Source organism: Pelecanus crispus, chromosome 10 (genome assembly GCF_030463565.1).
Source record: "Pelecanus crispus isolate bPelCri1 chromosome 10, bPelCri1.pri, whole genome shotgun sequence".
NCBI lineage: Eukaryota > Metazoa > Chordata > Aves > Pelecaniformes > Pelecanidae > Pelecanus > Pelecanus crispus.
The window spans coordinates 5662509-5682706 of NC_134652.1; the positions used below are offsets into that span (position 1 = coordinate 5662509).

The 20198-nt window shown below is 49.7% G+C and overlaps 2 protein-coding genes across 2 annotated transcripts; both read right to left on the reverse strand.

The window, feature by feature from the left end:
* Positions 1-7474: 7474 nt before the first annotated feature.
* On the reverse strand, positions 7475-12220 carry LOC104026680 (scavenger receptor cysteine-rich domain-containing protein DMBT1). The gene is given in 6 exon segments (XM_075717894.1): positions 7475-7769; positions 8412-8800; positions 9333-9505; positions 9750-9961; positions 10274-10493; positions 11893-12220. Coding segments are annotated over 6 exon segments (1617 nt in total).
* Positions 12221-13297: 1077 nt separating this feature from the next.
* Positions 13298-19188, reverse strand: LOC142594467 (scavenger receptor cysteine-rich domain-containing protein DMBT1-like). The gene is made up of 7 exons (XM_075717895.1): positions 19158-19188; positions 18042-18372; positions 16444-16748; positions 15888-15929; positions 15121-15432; positions 14577-14618; positions 13298-13827 (listed from the first exon to the last, which is right to left on the reverse strand). The coding sequence occupies exons 1-7, from the start codon at positions 19186-19188 to the stop codon at positions 13298-13300; spliced, it is 1593 nt and encodes a 530-aa protein (XP_075574010.1).
* Positions 19189-20198: the final 1010 nt, after the last annotated feature.

Sequence of the window (20198 nt, forward strand, 5' to 3'; positions counted from 1 at the left end):
GGTTACAAAATTTGCCAATATTGATTTCAGAGGAAAACACAAGAGAGAGGGAGGTAGCGCTGAATAGCGTAAGGCACAGTACTTGAACCCTGCAGACATCCTCCGTGCAGCAGTAGCATCCAAACAGCGGTCAGCATGGGACTCATGTTACCTGGGTTCCCTGTAACGCTGATAAAACACATTTCAGAATTTATAAATATGTGGATTTAAAGGGATGTGCTCTGCAGCTTGACCAGACTTTTTTTTTTTTTTAAAGTTTATAATTTCATAGAGTGGAGATACTTTTAACTTTTAAAAACATTCTCCTTTTTTTTTTTTTTCCCCAAGGGTTTGTTTATACTACCTTGATTTTTTGGTTACCTGAATTATTGATTGCAGCCTTTCTCTTCTACGGGACCAGTGGTTAAACCCTCCCCTTGCCATATCCAATGGCAGCCACTGGCTGCTGGCCCATCCACTGCATCACTGGCCTGCATGCAGCCATGGAGAAAATTAGTGATGCCAAGGGAAACATGATGGCAGACTATTTCCACCTCTCAGTTTCTCCACTGTCCCAAAGTGGAGCTGGAGCATGGCTGTGTTCCCCCGTCCCCTCACAGACCAAACCTCCCAGACCATGTCCGTGGTTGTGGCTCTGCCCGTGGTCCATTGGGGTGGCTCTGTGGGCTGGGAGGGTTGCAGGGATTTGCAGCACCTCTCGCCCTGGCCCACCTGTGCTGTCCAGGAGCCCGGACAGAGCGAGCCCCAGCAGGGAAAGCCCTGTCTGGTGAACCTCTCAGGGCAGGGGTACCACGAGTGAGGTCTTAGCCCCACGCTCCCATGGCTCACACAGCCAGGCCCTGGGCACCGGAGCACCTGCAGCTGTAAGCATTACCGGGGCAATGGACTGTCTTATCTGCAAGGAAACAAAAAGCTTTTTTTCAAAATGCAATGCCAGAAACCCCTCAGGACTGTACAAATTCTAGTCTGTATTTCAAACAGTTAATGTTCAGCTTGATCTGTAAGTATCATGCTCCTGAAGTATCAGCTGCCATACTTCACAGCCTTTGGGAAGCATCTCATGTGACGCCTGGATTAATCCTTGCAGTGCTGGTAAAGAGGAGTCCACTTGTCTTCAGCAACAATGCATTCCTTAGAGAAATCCAGTGAAATTTTATGAAACAAAGAAGGCTTGTTTCTCACTGGCAAGGCTCAGATCAAGTGTTTACTCTACATGCACAGTGTGCAGCTTTCAAATGCAGTCTGCCCAAGCTGCCCAGGAGCTCAAAAAGAAACTGAAGCAACAGGTTTTGGCCACCCTGCTGTAACTGGGGCTTCACGGTTGGCTTTCTGAGCCTGTGACTAGGACGGCAGGATCCAGCATTTTGGAAAGAAGGCCTGGCTTCGCTACATTAATATTAAGTCATGTTCCCTGCCACCTCTTTTATGTGGGAGAACAGAGCCTTCATATCAGCGTAACTCAATTTTCATCATATCTCATGCAAAAAAGCGCTGCTCAAATCCAGGCTTAGCAATGGAAGAAGGTGGTAACTAATGCCAAATGCTTCAGAAACACCTTCAACATCTCCAGCTGAACCTGTGTATAAGCCTTTTATAAGCAGATACCTTCAGCAAACGAGGAGTTCTCAAGGCAGGGTCCTTTTGTGCTAGCAAGTGGTCAGGCACAGAAGAAAATTCAGCCTTTGCACTGAGTGCCTAATTTTATTCAGTGCTTAAATTAAAAAGCAATGAGCAGAAGGGATGAGGGAGATAAGGCAAGGAGTAACAGGATCTTGACATGCACTGGGAAGTTATCTGCATGGTGGGAGCAGGGAGGAGAGGGGAGGAAAAAGAAGCAAGAAAGGAAAAAGTAATATGGAAAAAAACATAAGAGACTTCATCCCCATCACCAGTAGATGGGTTTCTACTGGACTTTCATCCCCATCCTAGATTTCAGCCTCCAAGGCTACTAGGCAACACTCATCTGACTGCAACTGTTCAAAACCCACATTTTATCCATTCTATTTAGACTCTCACACAGCCACAGCAAACTTCCTTAGGCTCAACAGGTTTGCATGACTATGGCTGTAGGACAAAATACAGCCCTCACTGTCCTCACACAGAGAGAGGAAGAAAGAGAGAAGCCATCTCTCTGAAATTATAGTTTCTGAAAACTGACACCCCGCCCGCCCCCCCCCCCCCCCCCCCCCCCGAAAAAAGAAGACAACAGTCATTCAAACCTGACAGGCTCTTTAGAACAGCACCAGTCCAATTAATGTTTGCATTACAGCCTGTGTCTAATTCACTTATTTGAGAAAGAAGAAGGAAAAATCTGCTTGGATGGGTACCAGGTGATTCAGGGCAAAAGAGGTGATCCATGTGTTATTCTAGGAAATGAAAACAAATCTCACTCCCACTGACCCAGCTGGGTCACTGACGAGTTTCCTCAGCTAGGCATGATTTCATTACAATATGCTTTTTGTGTCATAGTTCTTGAGCCTGAGATAGAAAATCTAAAATACACAATCTGCTGCAAGGATTTTAATATCTTCTTAGTTTTTCCCAGCTAGATATAAACTGGCAAAACAAATACAAATTAAGTTTAAGAAACTGATGAAAATAAAAGCAAACTACCAAAATAAAAGAAAAAAAAAAAAAAAGGAAAATCTCTTCTCTTTGTAACATAAGGCATTTAACAGAAATTATGCAAAAAATTGTGCTTGGGTTCAGGGATGCTGGACAGCAAAGGACTACAATTCTTTTTATCTTGAACTTTTCAGAAACAAAGGGCAGTCACGGGCCAGTCTCAAGAAATGCCTTTGCTGTTTCCTCTGAGTTTATTAAGTGTAGTGGACAATTCAGCATCCCAGCTGCAGTGGCTGTCTGCCTGATTTCTCGTTCAAGGTAGATTCTAGTGCAATCCTATTAAAAAAAGCTTGCCTGTGGTTGGTGAGTGTGATGGATTTATTAAAAAAAAATAAAATGATCAGTCAGATGAAAGTAATCTCCAGAGTGTATTCATTTAGTTATTTAGTTGGAATTTGGTGCAAGCATTCAGTCTTAGGCATTAAAGGACACATAAGTCAGAACTGTGAGCAGAAGTTTATGCTTAGCTGCTTAATTCAGCTTGATGTCAATGAATATTTGTGGGCTTCTGTGGCAAGGCGTGGGGAGAAAGTAATAAAACCAAGAATAATTGTGTTTCTTACCCATACCCTGCAAACCCAAATTAGCTATTTTTTTTTTAGTCTCAATCTACAAAACATGGGGATTTGTTATTAACAACTGGAAAATGAATCTACTTGCAAGCTATGAGATTCGGAAAGACAACAATGTTTATTTATACCTAGTTATAAATATTTTTATACTCTGTTCTTGGGAAGGAGGACTACAGAGTTGAATTATCTGTTTCATACTCTGAAATTAGAATAAAAAGATAAACAGGGCACCAAAACACAGGAAATTCAGCATACAAACAAGCAAACAAGAACTTTGTTTCTGAGCTTTGCTTTAACGCCAGTGCTGGTCAAATAGGTTGCATGATAACACTGGAAACAGCATAATGGCAGGAACCCATAGAGTCTGTACAACTGTTTTACCAAAAAAGGTGTATGTATTTGAAACCAAATTGCTATGGATCCATTCTCTTTCCATGGAAAAACCTTCTCAAGTGCCACTTCAGGGGAGTTGTTCAGGGTTGTGCAGTTTCATCGGAGTTACAAACACTTGCAGCTACATGGTCTGGATATAAGTGGTGTAATATAAGTGCAAGGGATTTTAGCATGATGTTGCAAACAACACGTTTAGTTGGTGCTGAGATTGTTGGTTGAGTACATACTACTGCGTGAACAAGTACGTACTACATGGTTGAGTAGTGACAGACACACTGGGAAGAAATTAAATAATCTACTAACCAAAGTCAGGCAGTTATTCAAAGCAAGTCCTGCCAAGTGGTGGATGGTGTGTCTTCTCTGAGGGTGCAGGAGGTGACAACAACAAGCCTAACTGCAGCCTCCAGAGAGCTCATTTAAAAAAGAGCAAGGGCAGTGGCCTCCACACGCTCCTGGTTCTTGACATCCTCGAGTTTGCAGGCACCAGCCTTCACTATGTGGCTGGTGTAACACTGATCCCACACAAAATGAATAAACAAGAAAACAAAACAAAAGGCCAAATAAACAATTTTAATTTACATTTTGGCTTTATTTCTCTGTATTTTCAACTAGGACGTGAAAGGCAAAAATCCCAGACCTTGCTTTTCATGTTTTTATGCACCATTGGTAAATGTTTATGTGGGATTTGGCTGTTTGTATTTCCAGCATATTTCAGCCTGATTTATGAATGTGCACAACAGGCTCTGAAAGGCTGCGTGAGTCCTGAGAAGCCAAACTCCTCACAACCACAAAGCTTACAACCATGGGAAAAAAACAAAATTAAATAATTTTATTGTGATCAGCAACCAAAAGTATTTAAAACTGAACAAAACTTTTCCTTCTTGAAAGGAGACGTGAAATGTCTTTCAATATTTGAATGACATTTTGGTGAGACCTGAAATGTCTTCTGATTGAGATTCGATTTCTTGGGTGAGATTTACAGTTTTCTCTGGTTTAGGATGTGTGTCCATGGGAAGGCTTCCAACTGATTTGACAAACCTTTAGATCATATTGTGTGGTTCAGCCTTAAATATAGCAAACAAAACATCTTTGGATTTATTTAATCTAGAGGAGTGAAAACTTAATGGAAAAAACATCAGTCTTCGAATAGGTAAAATACACCTTAAGAGAAAGGGGAGGAAATGACTCCCCATGGCCAGGATGGACAGGGCAAGAACTAATGGGCTTGAACGGCAACAGTGAAAATTGAGGGTAGGCATTGTGAAAAGCCTTGTCAATGGTGATACTAATTTCAATAGTGAGTCTCATTAAGCATGAGAAGAGATTGCCTAGGCGAGTTAGGGAAACATCTGTTGCGAAGATGTTGGGCTGAGGTGGTTGTGCTGAGGGTGCAGAGGAAGCTCCAGCTAATGTGCTTGTGGATGCTCTGGGTGAGCTGTGGTGCCCACGGCCGAGGAGGAGGTGGTACGGGTGTGGGAAACAGGCTGCGGTGTTCATGGGGACAAGCGCCAGAACGTGGAGCAAGAAGGAGACCAGGGCTATAGGAGGGATCTCAGGAGCAAGAGTTGTGTGTCATGATGAGATAACAGAAATGACAGGAGAGAAAAGAGCAATGGTAGTTGCACTAAAATGGTTGGGCAACTTTTTCTAGACCTCTCAAGGCATGATGATTTCTGTGCTCTGTTGCTCCTTATCTTTGCAAATATCATGAATGAGGAACCAAAGAGTCTTTCAAGGTCTTCCCTGTGAGGTTTGGACATTTGTTTTACCTTTGCTGCTAGATTTCCCCCCCACCCCACTCTTTACAGTGTAACTCCATTAAAATGCTTTGCTGTAGCCACATACACGGAGCCCAACACTTGTACAAAACAGAGATACCTCACACTTCTTCACAGCAGTATGTAGAAGTGTTTCAAAATACAACCAATGGACAGAAAGTCCAATACTGGAGGAAAAGCTTTCTCTCCGACAACGTGGAGAAACACACTGGCTGTAGAAGACAGTTATGCCTCATTGGCACCTAGGGGAAGCTCCTGTCGCCTTTCCTGAGGCCCTCACCTTTGGTGGTGCTGTGGGAACAGCTGCGGGTGTGGGGCTGCTTGGATGGGAGAGGATGCTCAGGGACTCGGTCAGCCATGTGCTTTGGAGGGAACACAGGGATGGAGGAGATGAGGATAAACAGGTCCTTAGGAGTCCCCTGAGCAATGTGGGTCATTTCGGTTTTGTGTGTGACACCCAGGAGAAAGTAATGGAAGGCAAAAGAAAAGAATCAAGAATGAAAAGTCAGCAATCTGGCTTCCTAGGGCCAGATATTTTCTGTAAATTTGCATGTGCAGAAAGAAAAAGAATTAGCTCATTCTTTCTGAAGCCTACATTAAGATATTTAGAAATTCCCTATTTAGGATTTCAGAAGCAGGGGCTCAGTCCATCTCTTGGTGAATTTTTAATCCAACAGACCACACTCTTCGACACAGTAAAACATTCATCTGTCTTTTAATCACAGAGACGTTAATTTGAAAGACAAAACAGAATTATTGCTTTGTAAACATTCCTTCCTTTGACTTTAAATTACACTCCTCACATAACAGATTACTTTAGCTTGGAAACCTCTGCATTTTATAAATAAGCACAGATCCGTTATTGTTTCAGTGAGAAATTCAGCATTAAAAACACTACTCAAAAGAATTAGAATATTGTATAGTCACAATTCCAGATGCCATGGTAAGATCAATTTTTACATTTCCTTTCCAGATATGACCTATTACTTCTCCCCAAATTAAATCTTCCTTCCTCTTAATAAACCTTGAAATATTTATTGATGCCTCATTCATATTTTCTCCCCAGCTCACAAAATGTTGAGGCATTAGGTAAATGGTCTTAGAAGGATGTGAGAAGAGAATTAAAGAGGAGGAAAAGTGATATAATGATTGTACCAAACAACTTGTGACACGAATGTTGAAATTACTTCTTAATCATTTAAGAGGTGTTAGGATTACAAAGTTATTCTAAAGCATTGTAACAGGCTAGGATTCATTGTAGGTAAAGATATCACAGCTTCGTACAAATGGCACATGTGTGACTGTCGTCAGCGAAGCGTTTTGGCGGTTCATAATATGTGACGTTTGCCCTGTAGTCATTTAGTGGATGATGCAGACCTTTGATCTCACATTATCCCATGCAAAAGCGGTTTCTTCAGTGCAGGTCTCACAAGAAAACCGGCAAGAACAAAAACGGCAACTGCCAGGACAGCGACAACAGCAAGGACCGGTGTGAGGGGTTTATCATCACCAGCGGGAAGCGCCTGGACAGGAGGTGCAGAAGAGTCCAGCCCTGCGAGTGAAGGCAGAGGGGTTTGGTCTCAATATATTAAAGATCAGGGCACAAAGAGCTGCTGCGTTAAAAAGGATGGTTCCCAGGTTTAGAAATAAGCTAACTTCTTACAGATTCATTGATTTAAACTATTTGAACAGGCTTTATATTAGCATGGATGACAACTTAACTAGGCAAAATTCGTAAGCAGAAGACAACTGAGGGGATTAAATGTTTCTCAAGAAGGGTGGGAGTTTGCTCCCAGCTGGCCATTGGATTACACAAGCAGACCGGAGCTAATTAGTTCAGTGGAGTTATAGCACTAAAGTGGGTTTTGTGCTACCTCTCCTTTAGGACAGCCAAAGCAGTTATACTTTTTATACATTCAGGTGAAAACAGGAGGTTTGCAAGGTGTTGAAAGAAGAAGAGATTTGTAGACTTTTGGGTCAGCCAAACAATCCCTTCCTTTTTATGGAGAAGTTAGCAAAAACAGATTTCAGTGACAGATGTCAGAAACGTAGAGCTATGGCTTTTCTTAAAGCCCAAAGTAGTCTTAGGATAAATATGGGAGAAATTTATTTGACTTTACCAGTCACATACTTACTCCTACTCTGAGCACCCCCTTCTAGAAGCTGAAGTGGTCCGGCAGCCACTTTCACATTTTCCTGGGCAGAATTTGTATCTCTCTTGGACCTGTTAATACAGCCCTGGTAGCAGCGGGAGGAATAGTCACCGAGCCTGCACACCACCAGCTCACACTGCAGGTAGACTAACGTATGGCGGCTAATGAACTCAAAGGCATTAAATTTGAACCGAGCAATGTGGCTGTAGGGGGAGTAGTATGTGGCATAGGAAGAATCTCTAACACATCTGTGAAGAAACGGAACAGAGAATCAGTCCTCATGGATGCACACATGTACATTCCTGCAAAAATACAATAGATTAAAACAAAATTATATCATAGCCAGGTCCTAAGAACATGATGGGATAAAAATGCAACTTTTATAGCATAGTATAAGCTTTTTAAATATAGACTTATTTAAGTCCTATGAAACAGCTAGAGCATTGGCAACTCTTTTTTTTTCTTTCAAGAAAAGGAGAATGTAAGTGGTGAAGAGGGGAGAACAGACTCTTACTAATGTCCATGCTATACAAGGCATAAAAAATGAGTCTAATGCTTGACCTGGTTTTACTAAAATATTTAACACCTAGGACGATAGATTCCTGCTGCCAGTTTTCACTGTCTCATCTCCTCTCATCTCATATCCCTCACTCCCACTACTTTGAATTTTGCATGTAGGACAAGGATGAAGTAAGCGAAATGAAATGTTAGTAAGGTCTAAATGTTATTTCTTATTTCCAGACTCATACTGTAAAAATAAAAAATCAAAGACCCCTTTTAACTGTCTGTTGATAATGAGATCTAAACCAATTCAGATTGGTTCTATTCTTTTAAATAAATGCAGAAAGGGTATTACAGTTATGCTTCTAACAGCTTGAGAAAGCTCTTACCCGTTCTTGATTATATCATAGGCCAGAGTGTTAAAATCATAAGGATCAGGTGATGCCACACATGTGTCCACAAACACGATCAGATTTGGATCAGAGCTGTGAAGATAGGCTTCAAGGTACAGATTTTGGTTCAAGTCAATGTAGTATGGGGAGTCGTGCACTTGCCGCAAGAACAATGAGGAATCATAAAAAGTGATATTCATGTCATATCTTCCAAACTGATTTTCATTCATGTCTATGGTATCCTCAGCAACATACATTATTTGCATCCATGTGTTCTGTAGCATTTTGCAACTGATATGTAAGTGAATGTTCTTCTTCCTCTTGATTATGTGCCCAGAAGATGTAACTCTGATCATGTTGGAATAGTTGATTGTATCATTGTGCTCCTGTTTAACATGTAATTTAAAATAAAGAATTGCATTTTTGTCATGTTGCAAGTTCTAAGCTTTCATAGAGTAATATGCAATTTAAAAATGTAGATTCATCTTAAACTCTTTAAACCAAGAATCTTGATGTTGGTCTTTTCTGCTCCCACATTGTAAATAAACCTGCTGAAGTATGTAATTAAACAGAAATTAGTGCAGAAAAACTCTTTGTTAAATCCAAGGCAGAGCCAACTCATTGAACATCTGTAGAAAACACCAACCGTGTAGTACCCAGTCATGCCAAACCTGCATGGCACTTACAAGACTATGTCTACTTTAAATCATGGAAACTTCATATAACTTCCTCCCATGCTTTTCTTCCTAGAAGCTCATTTCTATTAAACATGGGGATTCCCTAAGGCATGGAAAGCTAAAGCACTAAAAACCTCCGAGTCTCGTTGGTTCTCTTCTTAGCACTGTGGACGTGAAAGGCCCTTTCACGACCCTTTTCAAAGTGGGTCCTGCCACTCAGTGCACAAAACGGTGAGCGTACCTCTCGTAGCGTCCCACAGCCATTGTAGGGAATGTTGAATATAACCTCGTGTGACGTGACTGTTGGTTTACAGAAATTGTCATTCAGGGTGACCATCTGAGCCGAGTAGCCTTGAGACTGGAGATAGTCTCTGCTAACCACTGCATGCATGTAGTCTGGCAAGCACAGAAGGGCTGGTAGAAGAAGAAGATACAGTATATCAGTGACTTCAGGAATTTGTTAATGATTAAAGGCCATAATTGAACTAAATGTTTTTTTCCTAATTTGGAAGGTAGGCAGTTCACATACCAACCCATCATATGTCATGCACATAATTTCATTTCCCTAACATCTTTAAATATACACAAATATTTATTTTGCAAACCAAAGCAATACAACAAAAGCTTGCTCGTTGAGAAACACCGACCGGGAACTTACTAGTGTTGTGATCTGATGGAATGGAGGAGTAGTGAGCCTGAAACCCCCTGAAGGTGTATCTAGAATCGCTGTGAAAGCGAATGGTCATCATGTTTGAAGAGGATACGTATGTGGGAAAGAAACCAGAACAAAGTCTCCCAAGAAGCGGGGAAGAGTGTGGAGGCCCATCATAGACTTCAATGTAGTCATACTGGCATCTGTCGCTTTGCATCCTGGCAAACAAACATCAGCACCTTGTCAAATGTGTTTCAGAAACTCTGATTTAACTGCCTAACACATGATAAAATCTTTCAGCACTTAAGGTTTTCATGGCAGAGGTTTTATTCATTTTGTATGTAGGTGTAGCAGAAAGCTGTGAGCAGAAAATACTACAGTAATCCAGGTTTTGTTCTGGTCTTCCAACTGTTGGATATTATTGAAAGTATCTTTCAAATTGGCAAGGTTGCCTGTTTCAAATAAGTTTTCAAACTTCTCAAGTAAGTTTTGACTTTGTTATTTACCCAGGGAATCAATGTTTTACTTACGCAATGTCTCTAAATGTGAGCATAACACGGAAATTGTTCTCTACTTGTATTTCCCACACACAGTCAGCGTTGTTTGGATAACTTCCAGGATAGAATGGACTCTGCAGCATCCCAGAGGAATTTGAGATTGAGCCACCACAAAAATAAGGTGCTGCAGAAAGAAATGGAAGAGAATTTACTTACAGTTAACTCTACAAAATTGTACTTGAGCTGTAGGCGTCTCATCTGCAGCTGCTGAAAAGCAGGTCTCCCGCTGACTTCAGGTGATATTCTGTATGACCCAAATTAAAACAAATATTTGGTTTTGCTTTAGGTTCACTTTCATGTCAGATTTGGGATTCCCTGTCACATCCATGGTGTCAGACCACCCTCTTCAGGCTGGGCTGGTAACACCTTGATGCTTTCTGCTCTGGTCTCTGCACTTGAGGACTGATTCTGGGAGGTGTCATGACAGTCAAAATGAAAGTACCATTGTGAACAGACAGCATGTCCTCGGTTACTCTGCTGCTTCTCTTTATTCCCCTAAGGACTTTGGAGGATAAATGATTTGCAAGTCTTCTAGGAAACCACTCGTTTTTATGTTCTCAGACTGAAATAAGCACTCCAGACTGTTGGGCCAAGTCTTAAATATATCTCATTTCTCCTATAAGCGTAGCTGCAAAAAGCTTTTGTGTTCCTGCCAGCATGAATGACATATAATTCTTATGTTAAACACACAGATATGTGTTTAAAGTTTCCTTATAGGAGGGTGAGCACAAGCTCTGAACTTAATTCTTACAAGATATGACATGTAAAGGCAACAACCCCCCATTTTATAGTCCTGCACAGGGACACTCCCCAGTGCAGCACACTCCTCCCTGCCTCAGGATTTTGAGATTCTCAGGCTATTCCAAGCTTGGGAGCATCAGCTATACCCAGACACTGCCCCTTCCTCTGATCAGACTGGATGGACTCTCAGGCACCTTCACATTCGTACTGTTTTCTACTGTGAATGTAAAGCTCTAAATCTAAAACCTGCTTTCTAAGGCAAAAATAGCACACTGAAGACCATAACAACTCTAGTAAGCAGAAAAGCCAAAAATTACGCATTGCAATACTTGAACGCCACCCTGCCAGTGCTGATGTATGTGGTTAAAAGTTAGAAATGAGACAACACTTCCTAAGCCTTGACCCAGCTGAAGAACCCAGCAAGGAAATGGCTTGCCCACCGCCAACCAGCATAGCTGCAAAATAAGCATCACTGAAATGCAAAGGGATGTCACAGCCTAAGAATTATCATGCAAATTTAAAGTGATTTTGTCACAGAAACAAAAATCAAATTAAAAAAAAAGCCCAACAGGGAGACAGTCCACAAATAAAAATGGTGAGAAGAGCCACAGAAGACCATTACCTGATGGAGGTGTTGGGGTGACCAGGGCACCTGCGCGTGTGGGGGAAGAAGAGCCACAGGTGAGACGTGTTGCTCAGGAGAAAGGTGCTGGGGCACAGATGTGGCCCCACCTTGGGGCGTAGGGTACCACGATGGGGATCGCAGTGAGGAGGGGGTGGGGACAGGGAGGGGTGGGCACAGAGCGCAATGAGCTCCACCGGAGAGTTGGTGGCCACCGCTGCCCGCGTACCTTCACAGATGACGCTGGCGTCCTCTGTGTGCCTACAGTTGTGTATGCCCCAGCCGTTGTGCCTGCACATCAGGAGGGAGGGCTCGTCCCCGCGGCACTGCACGTCGTCCAGGAAGATGGTCCCGGAGCCGAGGCCGAAGCGCGCGTTGCCCGGGGCGTCCGTGGGCTGTCCGCAGCCCAGCTGCCGGCACACCACCTGGGCATCTCTCAGGTCCCAGCTGTCATCGCACACCGTGCCCCAGCTGCTGCCATAGTACACCTCCACACGGCCCTCGCAGCCGTTGCGCCCGCCGGAGAGCCGCAGGCGGGTGCCTGCGGTGAGGCACATGGCACCAGGTCAGGGTCCTGCCACCCCAGCACCCCCGGTCCCCTCCTCCCCATCTGTCTTGGGGATTTGGCTGCAGTGCCCATGAGCTGGGGTGGTGCAGACCCAAAGGGAGCAAGGGAGGGCAGCGGCTGAGCAAAGACCGCGGGTGCGGTGGAGAGCAGTTGCACCATGTGCAGGGACCTGGTGGGGTGTCTGTGGGAGCTGCCTGGGGGCAGAGGTGCTCAGGGCACTGGGGAATTTGCAGAAAAATCTTTTGCTTACATTGAGCATGACCATGCCCTGAGGGAGCCCACTCATGCACCCTGGAGATGTTTGAGTCCATGGTACTCAACAGGGTGCATGCAAGGGTGCTGGCCACCTTGGCTTGACGTTGCAAAGGCACCGCCATGCCCTGGCATCAGGGCAGCAACCTGCTTCTGGGCTGCCCTGGCGGGCGTATGGGGTCGAGGGAAGGGATGACTCCCACCCCCTTGGCACTTGCTGCCCCAGAGTCAGGAGCCATGGGGTGGCTAGCCGAGCAGGGCTCGGACCTGTCAGCATGCAGCCGCCCTCCTGCAGCAGCTCAGCTCCTCCCTAGAAGCACCCCCAAACCCCGTGGCCCCTCACCATGGGCAGAGGGGAGCAGCGGCCCCGCACCGGGCAGGCACGGGCCAGCACGTCCCCCCTCCTCTACTCTCATGCAGGGCTGGGGCTCCCTGCAAGGCTGGGAATAATCTGGGTGGGCAGGAGTTACCTGTTGTGTACGGCCATTCAGCAGGAGTAGTTGGATGTGCAGCTGCAAGGAAGAAGAGAGAGTGAGTGAAAGGGCAGTAAATGCAGCAGGCTCGTGGCAACGGGTGGATGTGGACACAGACATGGAGATGGACATGGACATGGACATGGACATGGATATGGATATGGATATGGATATGGATATGGACATGGAAATGCAGGGCTAGAGCACTAATGGGGGGAGAGAACATGGGGCTCTCTCCTGCCATTCCCCCTCCAGACACAAGCCTGACGTGTCCCCAGTGCTGCCCCATCCTCCCCACGCTGCAATCCCGCAGTCTTGCTCTTTGCCAACGCACCGACCACCTACACCTGTGATTGTGGAGAGCCTGCTGTGCGCTCTGTGTGCAACAGCAGGGCTTTTGCATGACCCGTGCTGCCAGTGCCCTGCAGCAAAAGCCCCCAACCTCGCCACTGCACCGTGGCTCTTCCAGGGGAGGTAAGTGTGGCTGCTCCCAAGGGAGGGCACCAAAACCCACCCGGTGGCATCTGTGTGACAGCCGGTGGCCTCTGCTCCCACGCACCTTCACAGATGACACTGGCATCCTCCGTGTGCCCGCAGTTGTGTATGCCCCAGCCGTTGTGCCTGCACATCGGGAGGGAGGGCTCGTCCCCGCGGCACTGCACGTCGTCCAGGAAGATGGTCCCGGAGCCGAGGCCGAAGCGCGCATTGCCCGGGGCATCCGTGGGCTGTCCGCAGCCCAGCTGCCGGCACACCACCTGGGCATCTCTCAGGTCCCAGCTGTCGTCGCACACCGTGCCCCAGCTGCTGCCATAGTACACCTCCACACGGCCCTCGCAGCCGTTGCGCCCGCCGGAGAGCCGCAGGCGGGTGCCTGCGGTGAGGCACATGGCACCAGGTCAGGGTCCTGCCACCCCAGCACCCCCGGTCCCCTCCTCCCCATCTGTCTTGGGGATTTGGCTGCAGTGCCCATGAGCTGGGGTGGTGCAGACCCAAAGGGAGCAAGGGAGGGCAGCGGCTGAGCAAAGACCGCGGGTGCGGTGGAGGGCAGTTGCACCATGTGCAGGGACCTGGTGGGGTGTCTGTGGGAGCTGCCTGGGGGCAGAGGTGCTCAGGGCACTGGGGAATTTGCAGAAAAAGCTTTTGCCTACATTGAGCATGACCATGCCCTGAGGGGGCCCACTCATGCACCCTGGAGATGTTTGAGTCCATGGTACTCAACAGGGTGCATGCAAGGGTGCTGGCCACCTTGGCTTGACGTTGCAAAGGCACCGCCATGCCCTGGCATCAGGGCAGCAACCTGCTTCTGGGCTGCCCCGGCGGGCGTATGGGGTCGAGGGAAGGGATGACTCCCACCCCCTTGGCACTTGCTGCCCCAGAGTCAGGAGCCATGGGGTGGCTAGCCGAGCAGGGCTCGGACCTGTCAGCATGCAGCCGCCCTCCTGCAGCAGCTCAGCTCCTCCCTAGAAGCACCCCCAAACCCTGTGGCGCCTCACCATGGGCAGAGGGGAGCAGCAGCCCCGCACCGGGCAGGCACGGGCCATCACGTCCCCCTTCCTCTCCTCTCGTGCAGGGCTGGGGCTCCCTGCAAGGCTGGGAATAATCTGGGTGGGCAGGAGTTACCTGTTGTGTACGGCCATTCAGCAGGAGTAGTTGGATGTGCAGCTGCAAGGAAGAAGAGAGAGTGAGTGAAAGGGCAGTAAATGCAGCAGGCTCGTGGCAACGGGTGGATGTGGACACAGACATGGAGATGGACATGGACATGGATATGGATATGGATATGGATATGGACATGGAAATGCAGGGCTGGAGCACTAATGGGGGGAGAGACCATGGGGCTCTCTCCTGCCATTCCCCCTCCAGACACAAGCCTGATGTGTCCCCAGTGCTGCCCCATCCTCCCCACGCTGCAATCCCGCAGTCTTGCTCTTTGCCAACGCACCGACCACCTACACCTGTGATTGTGGAGAGCCTGCTGTGCGCTCTGTGTGCAACAGCAGGGCTTTTGCATGACCCGTGCTGCCAGTGCCCTGCAGCAAAAGCCCCCAACCTCGCCACTGCACCGTGGCTCTTCCAGGGGAGGTAAGTGTGGCTGCTCCCAAGGGAGGGCACCAAAACCCACCCGGTGGCATCTGTGTGACAGCCGGTGGCCTCTGCTCCCACGCACCTTCACAGATGACACTGGCATCCTCCGTGTGCCCGCAGTTGTGTATGCCCCAGCCGTTGTGCGTGCACATCGGGAGGGAGGGCTCGTCCCCGCGGCACTGAACGTCGTCCAGGAAGATGGTCCCGGAGCCGAGGCCGAAGCGCGCGTTGCCCGGGGCGTCCGTGGGCTGTCCGCAGCCCAGCTGCCGGCACACCACCTGGGCATCTCTCAGGTCCCAGCTGTCGTCGCACACCGTGCCCCAGCTGCTGCCATAGTACACCTCCACACGGCCCTCGCAACCGTTGCGCCCGCCGGAGAGCCGCAGGCGGGTGCCTGCGGTGAGGCACATGGCACCAGGTCAGGGTCCTGCCACCCCGGCACCCCCGGTCCCCTCGTCCCCATCTGTCTTGGGGATTTGGCTGCAGTGCCCATGAGCTGGGGTGGTGCAGACCCAAAGGGAGCAAGGGAGGGCAGCGGCTGAGCAAAGACCGCGGGTGCAGTGGAGGGCAGTTGCACCATGTGCAGGGACCTGGTGGGGTGTCTGTGGGAGCTGCCTGGGGGCAGAGGTGCTCAGGGCACTGGGGAATTTGCAGAAAAATCTTTTGCCTACATTGAGCATGACCATGCCCTGAGGGGGCCCACTCATGCACCCTGGAGATGTCATGGGCAGAGGGGAGCAGCAGCCCCGCACCGGGCAGGCACGGGCCAGCACGTCCCCCCTCCTCTCCTCTCGTGCAGGGCTGGGGTGCCCTGCAAGGCTGGGAATAATCTGGGTGGGCAGGAGTTACCTGTTGTGTACGGCCATTCAGCAGGAGTAGTTGGATGTGCAGCTGCAAGGAAGAAGAGAGAGTGAGTGAAAGGGCAGTAAATGCAGCAGGCTCGTGGCAACGGGTGGATGTGGACACAGACATGGAGATGGACATGGACATGGACATGGACATGGATATGGATATGGATATGGATATGGACATGGAAATGCAGGGCTAGAGCACTAATGGGGGGAGAGAACATGGGGCTCTCTCCTGCCATTCCCCCTCCAGACACAAGCCTGACGTGTCCCCAGTGCTGCCCCATCCTCCCCACGCTGCAATCCCGCAGTCTTGCTCTTTGCCAACGCACCGACCACCTACACCTGTGATTGTGGAGAGCCTGCTGTGCGCTCTGTGTGCAACAGCAGGGCTTTTGCATGACCCGTGCTGCCAGTGCCCTGCAGCAAAAGCCCCCAACCTCGCCACTGCACCGTGGCTCTTCCAGGGGAGGTAAGTGTGGCTGCTCCCAAGGGAGGGCACCAAAACCCACCCGGTGGCATCTGTGTGACAGCCGGTGGCCTCTGCTCCCACGCACCTTCACAGATGACACTGGCATCCTCCGTGTGCCCGCAGTTGTGTATGCCCCAGCCGTTGTGCCTGCACATCGGGAGGGAGGGCTCGTCCCCGCGGCACTGCACGTCGTCCAGGAAGATGGTCCCGGAGCCGAGGCCGAAGCGCGCATTGCCCGGGGCATCCGTGGGCTGTCCGCAGCCCAGCTGCCGGCACACCACCTGGGCATCTCTCAGGTCCCAGCTGTCGTCGCACACCGTGCCCCAGCTGCTGCCATAGTACACCTCCACACGGCCCTCGCAGCCGTTGCGCCCGCCGGAGAGCCGCAGGCGGGTGCCTGCGGTGAGGCACATGGCACCAGGTCAGGGTCCTGCCACCCCAGCACCCCCGGTCCCCTCCTCCCCATCTGTCTTGGGGATTTGGCTGCAGTGCCCATGAGCTGGGGTGGTGCAGACCCAAAGGGAGCAAGGGAGGGCAGCGGCTGAGCAAAGACCGCGGGTGCGGTGGAGGGCAGTTGCACCATGTGCAGGGACCTGGTGGGGTGTCTGTGGGAGCTGCCTGGGGGCAGAGGTGCTCAGGGCACTGGGGAATTTGCAGAAAAAGCTTTTGCCTACATTGAGCATGACCATGCCCTGAGGGGGCCCACTCATGCACCCTGGAGATGTTTGAGTCCATGGTACTCAACAGGGTGCATGCAAGGGTGCTGGCCACCTTGGCTTGACGTTGCAAAGGCACCGCCATGCCCTGGCATCAGGGCAGCAACCTGCTTCTGGGCTGCCCCGGCGGGCGTATGGGGTCGAGGGAAGGGATGACTCCCACCCCCTTGGCACTTGCTGCCCCAGAGTCAGGAGCCATGGGGTGGCTAGCCGAGCAGGGCTCGGACCTGTCAGCATGCAGCCGCCCTCCTGCAGCAGCTCAGCTCCTCCCTAGAAGCACCCCCAAACCCTGTGGCCCCTCACCATGGGCAGAGGGGAGCAGCAGCCCCGCACCGGGCAGGCACGGGCCATCACGTCCCCCTTCCTCTCCTCTCGTGCAGGGCTGGGGCTCCCTGCAAGGCTGGGAATAATCTGGGTGGGCAGGAGTTACCTGTTGTGTACGGCCATTCAGCAGGAGTAGTTGGATGTGCAGCTGCAAGGAAGAAGAGAGAGTGAGTGAAAGGGCAGTAAATGCAGCAGGCTCGTGGCAACGGGTGGATGTGGACACAGACATGGAGATGGACATGGACATGGATATGGATATGGATATGGATATGGATATGGATATGGACATGGAAATGCAGGGCTAGAGCACTAATGGGGGGAGAGAACATGGGGCTCTCTCCTGCCATTCCCCCTCCAGACACAAGCCTGACGTGTCCCCAGTGCTGCCCCATCCTCCCCACGCTGCAATCCCGCAGTCTTGCTCTTTGCCAACGCACCGACCACCTACACCTGTGATTGTGGAGAGCCTGCTGTGCGCTCTGTGTGCAACAGCAGGGCTTTTGCATGACCCGTGCTGCCAGTGCCCTGCAGCAAAAGCCCCCAACCTCGCCACTGCACCGTGGCTCTTCCAGGGGAGGTAAGTGTGGCTGCTCCCAAGGGAGGGCACCAAAACCCACCCGGTGGCATCTGTGTGACAGCCGGTGGCCTCTGCTCCCACGCACCTTCACAGATGACACTGGCATCCTCCGTGTGCCCGCAGTTGTGTATGCCCCAGCCGTTGTGCGTGCACATCGGGAGGGAGGGCTCGTCCCCGCGGCACTGAACGTCGTCCAGGAAGATGGTCCCGGAGCCGAGGCCGAAGCGCGCGTTGCCCGGGGCGTCCGTGGGCTGTCCGCAGCCCAGCTGCCGGCACACCACCTGGGCATCTCTCAGGTCCCAGCTGTCGTCGCACACCGTGCCCCAGCTGCTGCCATAGTACACCTCCACACGGCCCTCGCAGCCGTTGCGCCCGCCGGAGAGCCGCAGGCGGGTGCCTGCGGTGAGGCATAGGGGTTAGGGTCCCTCCAGCCTGGCACCCTGCAGTCCCCAGATTGGCCCCTACAGTAGGGTGGCTGAATGGTTGCTGCAAGGTCAAAGATGGGTCTGGTGGGCACAAATTAGCTGCCGAATACAAGAGTGTGGTGGGCACTGAAGCTACAGATGCAAGTAAGGATTTGCTGTCAATGAAAAAGGCTCTGAACGCAGTCAACGCACATCATGCACCCCAAATTAGCCCATCTTCAAGGAGTCCCTGCCCTATGGCACTTCACATCAAGCAGAGATCTTTCATTCAATTGAAATGACCGTTGTGACTTCTCTGTTTCATGCAGCCATCTGGTCCCTGGGCAGGAACCACATGCCTATGGAGGTCTAACTTGCATCACAAAACATTTGATGCAACAGCTATGTCTTCTCCAGTCACACCCCAAATCCCAGAGCATGTCTAGGAAATACCTATGTTACTACCTGTGTAGGAACTGGAGGGGTGAAGGCAGAATGATGCCCCGTTGCAATCCCCACAGTTACAGCAAGAGGAAATCCCTGCCGCAACAGTTTCCTTCACCAGCAATGGCTACAGAGGACCTGGCCCCAAACCTCGGCCCCCCCAGTTTACCAGCTCTTCTCCAGGCTCTGTTTGCATCCTCACTGTGGACTTGGGTGCCACAAATGGTCTAACTGGAGCAGCCCTGGGATGGAAGACTTCCTCCAGTGCACTCAGATCTGGGAAGGGACATCAGGGGAACTAAGGAGATCAATGAGTGACAGTGGACAGGGTTACCTGGTGTGCTCCCCTCTGCTGTGGCAGCCATTGGCGCTGTGGTCGTCTCTGCTGTGATGGTCGTCTCTGCTGTGGGTGTTGTTGGCACTGTGGTGGTTGCTGTCACAGGGGAGGACATCTCCAATAGGGAGGTTGTTTGTTCTGTGGTGGCCATCTCTGCTAGAGAGGTCATTGGTGGTGTGCTGGTTGTCTCCTCTATGGAGGTCGTCTCTGCTATGGAGGTTGTCTCTGGTGATAAGTTTGTTGGCACTGTGGAGGCCTTTCCTGTAAATACGGAAGAAAAACAGCCCCCACATGAGGACCGTGCTTATGCAATGGGTACATTTTTGTGTGAGCTACAAGTCCAGTTCCTCAAGAATGAAGTGAAATCATGGCAAATTACTCTGATGGTATACTCTGTCTTGACTGGGGTCAACAGAGAAAATGGAGGTGGGTACCAGCCAATTGAAAATTTTTCTTGAAAGTGGTATTTCCAGATGGTGACAGCAGGGAAAGGTACTGATGTGGCACCTGCTCCCAGCAACAGGACACCACAGCCCAGGCATGGCTGGAGGCTGCCCTCCATAGGCTCCTGCCATGGAGCCAGGTGCTGTAGGGTTGCTGGCAGCAGCAGGGCCTGGACCTGTCACCATCACGGACACCCTTCTGCACAGGCTCAGGTCATCCCAGGAGCAGCCTGGGCAGTGGTCTTGGGGTGGTGCTTGGCGCAAGGCCAGGAGTGGATCAGGTCAGCATGAATAACCTGTTGAACACAGCCAGTCTGTTGCAGGCACTGCAGATGCAGATGCAAGCAAGAAACAAATAGCGCTTAAAAAGACACTGAACATAGCACGCATATGCTAATAGAGGTATCGAAGCAAGTTTTCTTGTTTTCTTCCAAGTGCAAAGCACTGATGTAGCTTGCATTTTCTTCTAGCATGAATTCAGCTCGCTAGGCTCTTCCTCTGAGGAAATGTGGAAAACTGCAATACACATAAAACACCTGAACAACCTGTTGTTGTCAGCCATGTGTCACTTCATAATGATCTGTTGTTAATATAG